General features: G+C 39.3%; 1 protein-coding gene across 4 annotated transcripts in view; it reads right to left on the bottom strand.

The window, feature by feature from the left end:
* gabrg2 (gamma-aminobutyric acid type A receptor subunit gamma2) overlaps positions 1–15,746 on the bottom strand; it is a 67,357-nt gene that overhangs the window by 37,955 nt on the left and 13,656 nt on the right. For all 4 annotated transcript variants that reach the window (XM_037748533.1, XM_037748534.1, XM_037748535.1 and 1 more), the window contains exons 3-5: positions 8,967–9,034; positions 4,153–4,373; positions 1,371–1,453 (exon numbers count right to left, since the gene is read on the bottom strand). In XM_037748533.1, coding sequence (XP_037604461.1) covers positions 1,371–1,453; positions 4,153–4,373; positions 8,967–9,034 — 372 coding nt within the window. The remainder of the gene's footprint in view (positions 1–1,370; positions 1,454–4,152; positions 4,374–8,966; positions 9,035–15,746) is intronic.

Genomic DNA, 15,746 nt, shown 5'->3' with positions numbered 1-15,746 from the left:
CAGCCAGGCAGGCAGGCAGGCAGTCTGCTCCTTCGCTGGCAATTCATCCAGGACAAATTATTGATTCAGTGTCCGTTTGGGAAGCCAGAACAACAATGCTCCTGGAGCTGCGATGTCGTGAAATTCACTTTGAGCAAAGTGGAACGATATAGTGTATCATCTGAAGCGTTCTCCAAAACGACTGCAAAAAAAGAGGTAGCGCTGGAAAATCTACCAAACGCTTTGTAGCTTCGTGGCACGTGTTGAGGAAAAAAATGCCCGCGTGATAAATCGCTGCACACTGCTCGGTGCTCCGCCTGCCGCCTCTGAGATTGAGCTCATGTGCTGTGCACATCAAGCGATTCTCAAAGTTCTGAAAACATCCATGGCTTTCATCAAATTTAAATGAATGCTTCTGTTCCATTTTTAGGTCCTGCTACCACCCCCCTTGCTTTCTCTTTCTTGTTGCTCTGGAGCTATTTAGGAAGCATTCTCTCTCTGGAGAATATCCCATGGTGCATCTCTCTGTGGATCCATAGCGGCCTCATTAGCATAACTTACCCCCCCCACCCCCTATCCGCTCCTCGCATAGAGGGACTGACTCATTTGGACTCGTGTCACTTTTTTAGAACGGTATTGACAAAGGGCAGGAAAATCAATCAGTGCTTTGCCTTTGGTCGAGTTGCCAATAAAGCATCTCTTATTAAATCCCTTTACTGAATGCCAGCATATACAATGAATTAATTAATTGTTTAATACATTTTTTTGTTCAAATATCTCATATTGGAACACATTGTATATTTTTCCTCATTTATTACAGAGCTCTTTTAGGACTGAGATAGCATTTTAGCTGGCAAAAAGAGCAAGATGTAGTAGGAGGAGTTGAGATATACCGGTATTGTCGATAACCGTGATGTTTAAAAATCATGTTAATAATACACATATGATAGTATTATGTAAATAACCCAGCGCAATTTAAATCACGCTATAGAGGGCTCTAGGTATGACGTGTTTTTGTAGGCCAACCAGGCAGTTAGCATCGCCCTGGTTCCCTCGACAAAAAGCCAATGGGACTTTTCCATTGGGTTTTGGATTATTGCAGAAAATAAGCTCCGTGGCAATGAATTATTTTGGCCACAATAATCGTGTAGTGCTAATCTGATATTGTGAAAGCCCTAATCTGTAGAATCTACAGAATAGGTATCTACAGTGAAGATACTGTACATGCATACATACTTTGGCTTGTTGCATAATGATTCTTTAAATGATGTCTTTGTTAGGCTCATATGCTGCTCGTTCATGGCCACAGCGTGTGTGTGCGTGTGTGTGCATTTGAGATGCAACAGAGGGAGAGGTAAAACAGTGGGAGATCAGCATATGGCCAAACTTACAGCTTGAAAACTCCAGGGGACACGAGTGCTCATCCATTGGGAAGTTGTTCAGTTTAAGCTGGCACTCAGCATCGATGGTCAACCTGCGGAGACACAATATTTGAAACCACTGACTCAGTTACTATAGAAATATGGAGGACGGAACCTGCCAAAATAAAAAATAAATCAATGAATAAATAAATCAAGGACTCAATCAATAAATAAATGTCATTAAATGCAGCAGAAATTACATGAAAAATAAATGTAGCCATAAATAAATTGATAAAATGTGACATAAATTGATATTTCTGTTTCAATTTGCCTCTTTATTTATTCATCTTTGTATTAATTCCCTTATTAATTTACTCTTCTGTTTAATTTTCCCTTTTATTTTTGTATGTATTTATTTTTAATCTATTTATTTATTTTTGAATTAAATTTGTATTTATCTTTGCATTTTATATTTATTTTTAAATATGCAAAAATAAATAAATAAATACATTTAGAAATTAATAAAAATAAATACATAAATAAATAAAAGGGAAAATTAAACCGAAGAGTAAATAAATAACGGAATTAATACAAAGATAAATAAATAAAGAGGCAAATTGAAACAGAAATATCAATTTATGTCACATTTTATCAATTTATTTATGGCTACATTTATTTTTAATATTTTTTTCCAATGGATCCATTTATTTATGTAATCATTTATTTATTCATTCATTCATTTAAGATTTTGGTCCATATAGAAGAATGTAAATGTGTATATATAGATTTTAAATTGCATATAGTCTATCACAAAACAATAGTTTACATTTAAAAGCTTGTTGGAAACGTCAGAATTAAACCCTTATCCTTATCAGTATTAACATGAGGAATTACTAATTAGAATTTCACTAAACTAAATTGATGTTTTCACGGCAACACACACACACACACACACACACACGTCTTCCTCTTTTTCACACTTGAGGGAGTTTGAAGGCAAAGTCATTAAACTTCCCCTTAATGAGAGAATGACCTTAAATGACTTTACCCATCCATGCACTCGCTATTTTCATGTATCATTGTCCTCCCAATCACGGCGGTCATCCTAATTAACCACTGGTTAAATTTGGAGTTCCTTAACAAATTAATGAAGTGGAGGGGTAGTGTTCGGCATAGCAGAACATCCATCACGGCTTGATTGAGTCCAGAATAGTTCACTTTCTCTCTTATTATCACTGATGATATACTGTGGTGTCAGTAATAATGTCCGCTGTATTTATGATGGCATGCAAAACATGATTATAAGCAAAATTAATATTTCCCTTCAATCTATCCTCCAGTTTTACACGTTTCACATGTTAATTGTTAGTCGGCAACCAAAAACATTGTCTAGTAGTGCTTCCAACCCATCAGAGCAGTAACCTGGCTACTATTGTCCAATTAATCGATCTACAGGCAAGAATGGGCCATAACATAATATAGCAATATTTATAATTAGCATATTATTTTTGAAAAATCTTCCTAAGGATTTCTGAAACTCAAAATAATGAAAAAGTACAATCGTAAAATTAAAAATATTCACTTTTAAGTAGGGCTGTCAAAGTTAACGCATTAACGCATATTTGTTTTAACACCACTAATTTCTTTAACGCAACTTGCAATCCGAGTATGTAGAAGACTCAGTTTTAACGCTAGATAGATACTGGTATCATATGAAACTAGAAAATCTGAGTAATTCATTGGTACCAACCATGTCATAGCTTGTTTTGAAGGAGGCTAAATAACGCTCCAAACTACAGCTAAATTTTGGTGAGGAGACACTGGCATGACCATTTTCAAAAGGGGTCCCTCGACCTCTGACCTCAATTTCTGTGAATGAAAATGGGTTCTATGGGTACCCACGAGTCTTGCCCACTCCCATGTTGATAAGAGCATTAAATACTTGACAAATCTCCCTTTAAGGTACATTTTGAACAGATAAAAATGTGCGATTAACTGTGGAAAATCATTCGATAAATCAGGATTAAATATTTTAATCGATTGACAGCCCTACTTTTAAGTTATATGCATGTACTGTAAGAGTGCCTAAAAACAGTGCAGGGCAATGCAGTTCCAGTGTTCCCTTGTCACTAACAACTTCCTGCCTCATTCAGTAGGACATATTTCCTGCACGCTAATTAATGTCAAATTTAAAATGCAGGAATTTAAAATTGCCCAGAGCCTGTTCAGGATAATCAGTGCCATGAATCATTTGTGTAGAGAGGCCGTACATTGTTGGGTACTTCAGAACACTTTCTAAAGTACACGCATTGCTCGTGGTGGATTCCAGGAAGAGCAGGAAGCACCTCAGTGGCAACAAATTGATGATAATCCTGATAAAAAATGAAATGCTGCACAGTCATTATTAGCTCCTAGTCCAGTTTTAATGCTCAGATTGTTGAGTCGAGACTGTATTTTCACCGTTATCTATTGTTTTCTGCTTCATCAGCTGAGAGCACTAGAATTAATTGTTTATGTAAATAGATTTTGAACTCCCCATTATGTTAGCTATCACAGGAAAAATCTTCTTTTTCCACTAAATCTAAAATTAGAAGCACCTTTTTAGCTTTTGGTTTAGACACACTAAAACAGATGCAAAATAGCAGATATAATTATAACTGACAATTTAAGCTTTTAAATGTGATAAAATGGGAGCGATAAATGGAGTAATTCTGCCACCCAGTCACACAATCAATCAAACTGTGGGTCTGATGAATGAGAAACACCCAAATCTGTTACCAATATCTCATCTCAGGCATCTCTGGCGTTTTACCTGAGGGTGTAGAGTATCCGGCCATCATTCCAGATTCGAAGCATGCGATTGGGCGTGGTGATCCAGTGGGCGTCGGCCTTCTTCGAATTGCGGAAAAAGGTGTCCGGGATCCAGATCTTCCCGACCATGTTGCTGTTGAGACGCAGGACCTTCATCGTGCTGTTGAATTTTAACCTCCTGTCGTACCAGGTCTGAGCGAAAAAGATGTCGATGGTGTATTCCTGACGGCAGAATAAAAAAACAGTATTACCCGAATTGTTGTGTTTAACTTCAGCTGAACGGGCTTTATGTAACACACCAGATAAAAAGTCTCTGTTTGTCAGGAAAGCCTTGCAAACAGTATTTGTTTGCAACCAGCGCTGTCACCAATGTGTGGCTTTTAACTGTGAGATCAAATGTGGGCTGCAAAAGCACTGCTCTGTTTCATCTGGCTGAGGGGAACTTTTCTATGCCAGTGGAAACTTAATACAAGATGGTTTCTATTCAGGCCAAGATGTCCTTTTGTCCCTACTAAAGAGTTCCGTTGAAAAAGACCATCTTGACGCCCTCAACCTGAAAATTAAATGTTCAACGGGGCAATTAATAATTCCCCTTATTTGGCTCAAGTATTATCTAACCTCATAACCTGCCGCCTTGGTAGCACTTTGTCCTGAGCCTGACAAAACCTCCTGTCTCCTATTCAGTCCCTGTGAGAGCTGAGTAAGGACACGCATACAAGGGATGAAAGGAGCCATGGGCAGAGTTGAAGAGCTGAGAGCGAAGGTGAGATTTGGTCTAATGTGAGAGGTAAAGGAGACACGGCGAGTGAGAGGGAGCTATCAGTCTCTCTTATTTATTTTGTTATTTGGAATGGTTGAGCCCTGAGGTTCAAAGTGAAGTACAGCAGGAGAGAGAAAAAAATCTGGGGGATTTGTGCGCAAGAGGGCATAGAGGCATTAACTTCCTGACAAAGCTTAGCCCAACAATAAAGCCTAAATCCATGCCAAAGAGTCCTAAACGAGATTTGAAAAACAACATTTTCAGCAGGCAACATTCCCATCCTGAAAACATCCTTTTTTCCCCCACAAAGGACAGGCAGACAGTTCAAATCCAATGATGAGAGAAAAGATTGAATGCCTCAGGATCTTCATCTGGGCCCTGCTGAGTGGGATGAACATCTATTTTTTGTTTGTCTTTAACCTATATATAGCATACTCTGGGATCTTTCACAGATCTTTCAACTGAAACAGCTGCACACATCCAAGAGCTGCTCAGCTCTAGCAAAAAGGATATATTGCTAAGAGGTGAAAGTCAATTATACGTTCCATTGCAACGCCAGCGCCCAGCAGCAGACCTCCGCCTCCGCCATTTTGGACTGTAATCGAGTCGACTACCATAATGACGCCAGTAAAACATCCCCTACAATGTGCCGTACAAAAGCAAAAAACAAAAGTATTTCTATTTTATTGCTATAAATTTAATGTCTCTACCAAAATTACCTGTGTTGAACAATAAAAATATTACAAATATACATACTATTATAACTATTTACTTACTTACTTATTTATTTATGAACATTTTTTGCCCGGACGCTTCCCAGAGGAGCATAAAAGTGAGCGATGGACATAAATGGAAGCTAGAAAAATCCAGCACGCTTGGGATAATTAGAGCAATCTCAATCTTTTTCAAAAATCTCCAAATTCGATGTCCAATAGACCACAAATCATGGATATATACAACGTTGTGCCCAGTGCGTTTGCTCTGCTTGTTATTAAATAGCCTATAACTACATTAAAGTCTGTTTATGTCATGCTACTAGCACTACTAGCTACTGGCCGATAGCCGGTTGTTTGGGAACAGAGACGATAATACTTCCACCACAGTACAGGCTTACAGCATACAGCCCATGGGTGTATTATAAGATCATAAAAGTGATGAATCACAGCCAATATATCCATTATTACAGCAGTATACAGCTAGCACGGCAGAACCGCACATGCTGGCAGAACCGCATATGTCACAAGTGTGCAAGGTGGTGCGGCTATTAGTGAATTTTAACACATAATGATTTAAATGAGGGCTATTTAAGTCTTTCTACTGGGAAGTTACATGTAAAACCGCAGTGGCATCTAACGGCCATTGTCAAAAAAGCACCAGAGTTTTGTCTCTTTGCTTCTATACTCGTTGGCTCTAGTGGCTACAAAGCATCAATTTATGATTCTTTTTCTTCTTCAAATCTAGTCTGTCCCATCCCTCTCCAACACGAGCTGTAACTTCGCCATATTTCAAATATTCCTGAATAATTAAAAAACAAGATTTGTGCTCATGCTTAGATACTCTTCAAAAAAAATTCTACCTACCGCACCACATTTGTCATGTCACAGTGTGAACGCACTGGCCCAGCCACGCTAATTACGTATGAATGTGAAGCAATCAGTCATCGTTTCATGTCAGCGTGATGCCCCCGTCACACACGCGCTCGCACGCAGACTCCCTAATGTGAGCGCAAACACACATTTTCTAACTGATCCCATCAACGCTTCTCTTCCAACTTCACTGTGACTGCAGTTATTGAGAGTGGGTGTTTTTAGCTAAGACTAAGTGAAATGGAACGCCACCGCCATGTAGAGCAGACTGCTCTGCAGAATGACAATAGAAGTGGGTTCTCAGCGGGGACGTTGCCACAGAAACAATGACACATAAAACAACGCTGATGTGAGAGATTTGCAAGAGACTCTCATTTTCTAATCCTATTTTCTCTCCAGCGAACAATTTTTCTTCTCCACCATCTGACGAACTGTTCTTTTGGTCGTCACTGCAGCATGACAGCTATATATCCTGTTACTATTCCTCGGTTTTTAAATGTAGAATTCATGAGTTACTGTGCATTATAACAACGTCGGCAATGGTAATCCAAAAACAACATGGAGTAGGCTCTTCCTATCTGAAACTGATAGCTGAAATCCAACACTTCCAACTCGTCAAATTGTTATTTTTATTAATAGAAATACACTGATAGATGATTTTTGGAAGCTGGTAATGCACAAATAAGCAGCCCTCCCACTCATATTGGCTGAGAATAATGTGAATTGTTGTAAGAGTAATAAAACAAACACTACACACACTTGGCTTTTGCAGATATAACAAGCTTCTTGCATCTTAAAGGGTAACTTTGGTATTTTTCAACCCTATTTTCTCATGTTTTTGTGTCTAAGTGACTAATGGGGACAGCCATTTTTGAAATTGGTCCAGTATTGAACGAGAACGCTGCAGCCGCCAGCTGCTAAACGGGCTGTAATGTAATCATTTGGGGCAATTCAACAGTGTAAATATATGTCCACTAAAAGTGCTTGTTTTTGCCACTGACAGGCTCATGTTGTTATTATAAATGTCTGACAACATTATGGAAAGGTCCCTACAAGTGAAAGGTTTTTCCTACTTTTCTGTTTGTTTTTGTGTCATGTAACTTCTTGCTAGAAGACAAACGGTGGAAACGTGAGTGGGAGTTGGAGAGAAGAGTGCCGTTGTGTGTGTGTACAGAAAGCGTAGCTTAGTGTTATCTAAAAGATTTTCAATGTCACATGTAGCGGATTTTGACAAAGTGGATGTGGCGCGAGATTTTAGAGCGATAACAAACATACCGGATCAAGCGAAATATAGAAACATATGTCTCATTTCTCTGTAGGATCCTTTCCATTATGTTGTCAGATACTTATAATAATAATCTGAGCCTGTCCGTAGCAAAAACAAGCACTTTTAGTGGACGTACATTGACGATGCTACTGGACCAATTTCAGGAATTGTTGCCCCCTATTAGTCACTTAGACACAAAAACATGGAAACATAGGGTCCAGGTTGGAGAATAACAAAGTGACCCTTTAAAAAAATAAAGTGGTTGAAAAAAATAACATGATTTTATTGTTAATTCTATTACTACTTTAACGGTTGTACTCTAATCACTAGAATAAGTTGTGTGCATACACTAGAAGAAGAATACTGACAGACTTTACCAAGACTGATATTTCCAAAATGGACAGTAATATACTGGTGCATAGCAAGGTTAACCTTTATATCACCCGATTGCACGGTTAATCAATTGTTCTAATGTAATATTATTCAAAGACACATTTTTATGAAAGAAATCTTTATAGAAAATAAACAGCTTTGTCAGTACACAATTTAAATGTGTCACTCCAACTATAACAACAGAAAAAAAACGTCAAACCAGATCCAAGGAAAATCACAAACTGGAATATTCATTTGAATACACAAAGAGCTCGAACAGGTGACACCTCAGATTGTCGCTGATGCAATTCTTGGCAACTACAAAGTGTGAAACATCTTGCCAACTTGCGCAGCCATTTGCAAATATGCTGCTTTGAGATCTGGCCCGCGTGTGTCGCGACACGATCGGTCAACTGTTAATCGGTATTTCTAACTCGGATAAGAGATGTTTAATGCAACGCAGATGAATTAAATGGACCGCATTTATCCCCATGTGGTGCAAAGGCCAGCGCAGTAGTTAAGCATCTGATTGACACCTGCATTGTGTTGCAACACTACAAGGGCAGTGGGGCAGCATAGTGATTAGGAGGACCAACCAATCCACCATGACAGCAAGCATCTGCCCTGCTGAAGTGTGCTTGAGCAAGACACTGAAACCCTGCCAGCTTCAGAGGAGAGAGCTGCTCTCTGGATCATTATACGCTCAACTCCCCCAGGATGGAGGCAGGCCCAACACATTTTTTAAAAATAAAAATCTTCCTTTAGTTATACCCGCAGTTTCAGACTGATTATTGACAACAATGATGAAACATTAACACAGTATTACTCACCATATTGATGGCATTTACTGGGCCGATGCTGTTGACAAACATGTCTGTGTGGATCACCGTTGGTTTGACTGCAAAGAAGCACAAGGGGAAATCAATTTTAGTGATGAGCAATGATTTATTATGCACTTGCACAACAAGTTTCAGGAAGAAGTTTAGCAGTTTTGTCTCATCTATCTTCATCACCAATGAAGAAAAAGAGGGAAATGATCTCCCTGTTGTGAATGTGTGAATACGAAGCTGCTGGACAACATCACTGCTCAGCTAGCTTCAGTGATATGTCATGTCAAGTTTGACAAACCCGACAGACAGGTGCGTATGATGAAATCATGAGAAAGTTTTGAGTTATTGCACACTGTCTGCACTAAGTTCAGTGAAAATGCAACATTTCCTCATGGACCCTTTATCAGGCATCAAATTCACAATATGACACAACAGCATGTTTATACTGAAGCCAAACTCTGAAATCCATTTAATACAAGAGAAGAATGCAATTAAAAATAGAAAAACATCACAATAGATCCAATCCATAACCTTCAAGAGAAAAACACTGTACAAAAACTCAATGTGTCTTCTATTGAAGACAAAGATAACACAATCAATTATTGTTAAAGAAATCTGAAGTAAATTACATAATACTTCACCAAATGTCAAGCTGACACAAAGTAAAACCTTGAATCTAATGTTATATAACTAGGGCTGTCAACGTTAACGCGATAATAACGTGTTGAGGCAAATTCGTTTCAACGCCACTAATTTCTTTAATGCATTAATGCAACCTGCCATTTTTAGGCTGTCGCGGCTAGAGTGAAGATACTGGTATCATCTGAAACTAGAAAACCTAAGGAATCCATTGTTAACAACCATGTCATACTAGCTTGTTGCGAAGGAGGTTAAATAACGCTCCAAACTTCCGCTAAATTTTGGCGAGGAAAAACTGGCATGGCCATTTTCAAAGGGGTCCCCTTGACCTCTGACCTCAAGATATGTAAATGAAAATGGGTTCTATGGGTACCCACGAGTCTCCTAACAGCTGTTGTTGCCTGTTGGGCTTGACTTTGCCATGGTATGATTTGAATATATTTTTTATGCTAAATGCAGTACCTGTGAAGATTTCTGGACAATATTTGTCATTGTTCTGTGTTGTTAATTGATTTCCAATAATAAATATACATACATTTGCATAAAGCAAGTATATTTACCCACTCCCATGTTGATAAGAGTATTAAATACTTGACAAATCTCCCTTCAAGGTGCATTTTGAACAGATAAAAAACGTGCAATTCATTTGTGATTAATCGCGTTTAACTATGGACAACCATGCAATTAATCATGATTAAATATTTTAATCGATTGACAGCCCTATTTATAACATATCAGGCCAATATTTCAATACACTACTGATGAAGACAACTGTAAAAAACAATCTTCACATATATTTTGTTTGTGTCCTTTCAGGGATGTTTTTAATCAATTATTGATGCTGTAACTGTCTCAGGTGTTTGTAATTTGGTGTTTGGTTTTTCAAATGGTTGCTGTAGCCTGTGGCTAGAGGAAAAAGATGTTGGAGATTTCATATTGTTATAATTTCTGCCCTGATTCATTTTAGGTCCCACTGTAAAAGCTAATGACTTTCAGTTCACTCAAGCATATACAGTAATTAAATTAAATGATCCCATTTTACTTTTACGACACTGTATTACATTGATGTGATTTTACCAAAGTCTACATCAGACAGTGCTGATGAAATAGAAACCCAAGGAGACACACCGGAGCCTACAGGGCCAGCTCCATCTTCAAACAGGCTTCATGCCAACGTCAGTGAGCCACATGCTTTGTCTGTATTTACGGCCAAACTCCTGTCTCATTTACCACGATACCTATGTTCCCTCTGCAACATCCCATCCATCCCTCTTCTACCCTTCTAAGCTTCAGGCCTGTGAGCTGCTCCTGAAAGACAATCAGTTACTGTCTCTTCTCACAGACATGCCGATGCCCGGCACACTTTTATGTTGGAAGAGCCTCGTAAATATTGTGACTTGACAAGATTTGAGGAAGAATTACGATTCTTAGCCCAAAGGAGACCACCAACACGTACGCCACATGACATTAGAGCAGCGGTTGCATTGGAAACAATTAAATGTTAAAACACAACACGCTCAATTCACGTTTAGACCTTGAAGACTGGCCGCTGGATCGTTGATGTAGATGATAAAAAAGGAAGGACTAAAACAGGACTCCAATTTGACTTTGGAATTTTGCCACATGGACCTTTCTTTCTGGCAATTTCCAAAGAATACATGCTGAAGAAGGGCGTCTTTCCCAAACATCCAAGAATAATGTGTGTTTTGAACATTAAAACATGTAAACATGTTCTAGTAGAAACTAGGGATGCACCGATGCCGATATTGGATCCGATATCGGGCCGATACTGACATAAAAAGCTGGATCGGATGTTGGTGACAATGGGACCGATCTATTCAGCTCAATTTTATGTTTACATACATTTTTTGCTGCATTAAAAAAGGTTTTCACTTGATTTTGTAATTCCTTTTAATTCTGTAGATCTTTTACCAAGTTGTTGGTGCAAGATCCACCATCCCAATAATAAAGAACAAATAAAAAAAATGTATATCTATTAATACAAAGTTAGAAAAGCAATGTTTAAATCAAGCCCGATGTTGCCTTACACATAAAAGAATGATCCCAGTCATTGCCACACAGTGAGGCATACAGCTTATTAATTAAACACTGGTATGGGATCGGTATTCGTTGTCGGACGATACCCAAAGCCCAGTTATCGCTATCGGGATTGAAAAAAGTCGGATTGGTGCATCCCTGGTAGAAACCCAAAATACAAGTATGAACCTGAAAATGAGCATGATATGGCCCCTTTAAAGAGTCGAATTTGAGTGCTGTCCTAGTCTTTCCTTTTTTAAACTATTAAATGTTGAGAAGATGCACAAGTCTAAATGAATTATCTCTGCTTGTGCACATCTGTCCACCGCCATGCATTACACCTCTTGCTGTCTGGTGCCTTCACTTTTTTTAGTGAGATGGACAGACGGACATCAGACACAGTATGGCTGAGGAAACTAGAAAGCTTGGTGTCATATGAAATGCTCTGTCAGATCCTCTAAGTCAGCCCAGATCACTACACTTTGCTATGTAGTGCGTATGTTTATGGATGACTGCACGCTATGTCTGAGAGGAGAGTCAGGTTAAAGTGTGAGAGACAGACGGAGGGAGTGAGTGCAGGTTTGCATCCATTTTTTATATCCCTCTCAGGCATACATGGATGTGCATTGCACCCCCATCCCTCACACACATACATGAACAAACTCATGCATAAATACACACACAATGCTCTTATTTGTTTATATACTTGAGCTAACAAAATATTCTCAATAAGTGTTGGCTATGAAAACTACTGCATATTATTATGTTGACATAATCCGCATTTATGTAGACTGAAAATGTGATGCAGAAAAATATGTAACCCTGGACTAAATAATTAGTCAAAATCACATAAAAAGTTAAAGGCATGGCGTAAATAGAATATTAATAAATAAAAACAAATGTGTCTCATTTTGTACAGCCAACTGGAGAGTGGATGTCTTTCATAAACGCACAAACAGATGCCAAGAAAACATTATTCCGAGATGCCAGATGAACATAAAGTGGCTGTGCTAAGATTTCTACGACATATTACATGCCAACACACCCACCACAGGCATTTTGGTAAATGGCTGATCAAATTAGCTCATAGATAGACCAAATACCATGCACGAGCAATCATTTAGACCTATTCATTAAACTCACTGTACAATAACTTTATGTCCTTGCCTTTGCTTTCCATAATTCTATGAAACAATCTGTTTATTTTCTAGAAGGCAGCGACCTTCATCAAAGCCATGGATGTATTATGATTTAAGAATTAAGGATTTTCTCTCTCTTTGTCCTATTTGCTTCAGTTTTTCATACGTACAGTCGACTCCAGGGGCATTAAAATTAAATGAGCATCACAATGGACTTCAAAGGGAGACCGCGGCACAATCAGTGCTGAATCTAAATCCACTGCATTTCAGCGCTCTGAGGAGTGGAGGAGAGTCTTCGCTTATGCCTTGGTATGGTTGGGCTGGTTGATTGGTTGGTGGATCAGATGACAGTATAGCCAGCTAATTATAACCCCTCTGTAGCTGTGTAACTTGGCAGCAGCTGGAATACCACCACTGAGTGAGCGAGATCATAGCGTGTTTGAAGATGATGGGTAAGACGGTAGCAGCCAGCCGCCCAGCTATACGCAGCGGCACTCTGGGCTGAAGCTGCACCTCAAAGCAGATCTGAGCTGCTCTTCAATTTATAGCACGGGCCCACTTCTGACGCCTCAAGAATAACAATGCTGCCCTTCATGAAATGTGTCACATTATATGCAGCATTGTACGCATTGTGCAGTATATGGGAAAACGATGAAAGCATTGGGAACAGATTTACTCTATGCATCCATGTTACTCAGCTGCGTTCATCTTGTGCCTTTATTTCAGTCAATTCATTAGTCGTGCTTTAAAGCTGCATCAGGTCAATTATTAGTAGTGGTGCCTCCAGCTTGGTCTGTTTTGTTTCTTCCACCTAAAATAATTGGCCATGTTTGTGGTGGGAAGCCAGTGAGGGACCTTTTTGTTGCACTAGAGATAACCACTGTTTAGCCGGTACACTTTCAAAGAAGGGGGTAGAATCTGGGGAAGAACCTCTCAAGGGAAGGTGTAAAGAAGTAGTTAATGAGGTAGCACATATCTTTCCCTACTTAAGTCAACAGTGGAGAGAGAATTCCAAATTGGGAGGAAACAGGAAAAAAATCCCCAAAACAGTTAATGGTTAAAAATTAGTCAAGTTCGGAGATCCTTGGTAGCCAAATGGTTACGCCGCCCGCATGCCACGTAACCGCAACGTCCCCGGTTTGATTCCAGCCATGAGACCTTTTGTAGAATGTCATACCCCTCTCTTTATCCTCCCCATTTCCAGTCTGCCTCTACACAGTCATCTGTCCAATAAAGGTGAATTTGCTCTAAGTTTACCTTGCATATCCAGCGTCCTGTGAGGAACTACTGGCAAATACAGGCGGGGTTAGGTGAGTGTAACGCGGCACGGAGAGGCGACTGTTGGTTCTAAACAACAATGGTGGCTCCTGAAGAGGTTAGCGTAGCTGAACTAGTATCAGTTATATCATCACTGGAGAGTATTTCTTCATCGAAAGAAGAGCAAAGAACGGCACTAAAGGCTTTTTCTCGACGGAAAAGAAAGATGTTTTCGCTCTCCTCCTGACTTGGTTCGGCAAGAGTTTGATTGACGGATGGTTCATCCAATCACCTGCCAAGTATTGTTTTTTAAACAGTTTTCCACACAGTTTCCATTGACGATTTCACATCAGGCACATCAGGTTAGTTCCAAGTAGCGTGAACATCTAATTGAAAACATCTCCGAAAAACATGTAACATCACATAAGTTAATCGGTTAACTGCTAAAAAAAATACAATATAAAGCTGGCTCATCAGTTTGCGATCAATATTTGCTTCTTTGGAAGCAGAACTTTGTTGCCACTGTTTTAGGGTGCAGGTTGCATAATGCCAGTTGCTATTTCGCTCTTCCTGTATGTGCACACCGCTACAATACAACACTTAATTTAGGCAAACAAATGGTACAAACATATTGGTAAGACTAGGGCATTTTTCCAATCTATTCTTGCCATTTGCAGCTTTAATACAGCACTAACCTGTGCCCCTAGAGTGAATGGAGAAGCAATTCACTGCTAGTATATAGAGTGGTATATATATTTATTATTCTGTAAGAGTGTGTGATAGATTCTGACTTAAAGCAGTTTTCCCAGGAATACTGACCCATGAATCAAGTATTCAAGGGTACTGACTATATCTCCCTATTCTGCTCTTGCAGATGGACGTGACAGGTTTTAGTATATACGTGCACTTGTGCAGACAAGAGAGTCCTGCCCAGCTGTCTGTCTGTCAAAGTGAAGGGAGTAAGCTACTTGTCTACTTCTCACATCAAGACAAGGTTTGCAGGACCGTGACGGACTGCTATCCCGACCATAATGCATGCATATACATAGCTACTCATTCTTTATAGACAGCCCGGCTGCCTTTCAACACACAACCCAAACACACACATACTGTAGAATGGACACAGGCAAACACACAAGGACACTCTGTACTACCCAGTATAGCGTAATGATGAACCGTTTGCTTCTGTGCCCAATTTCTACAGCCGGTGAATAGGCCACCCAGTGCAGCTGGCCTACCATTTACATTCTGTGCCATTAAAAAGTCATTATTTCTTATCATTTTACAAATTGCAGCAGAGATATTCAAAGATGTATCAGGTGCTATGACTAACATTATTACTAGCTACCACCAGAGGTGAGGCAAGTCACAAGTAGGTCACAAGTCGCAGGTCCAAGTCCTAAACCAATGTGTCAATCTCAATTTCACTAAGGGCCAAACTGGGAAATGAGAATCACATCAACCCTTTATTTTCCTCATACTGTCTGCCTGAATATTCCTGTATTTATACTCTGTCTGAAACGCTCCGTTTTAGCGCATTTTGACGGAATTGCAACAGAATTGCGTTGCTAGGCAACAGCTTGGGTCCATGTGTACTTCCTGTCAGCTGATGACATTCACATACACTGCAACCAGGAATAAACTGGGACACATTTAGAATGTTTACCTTTAAAATTGTGTCAAGGGTCTAAATATTGTATATTCGTGA

Source organism: Sebastes umbrosus, chromosome 17, assembly GCF_015220745.1.
Source record: "Sebastes umbrosus isolate fSebUmb1 chromosome 17, fSebUmb1.pri, whole genome shotgun sequence".
NCBI classification, from domain to species: Eukaryota; Metazoa; Chordata; class Actinopteri; order Perciformes; family Sebastidae; genus Sebastes; species Sebastes umbrosus.
This window is presented reverse-complemented; position numbering and strand designations above follow the sequence as displayed.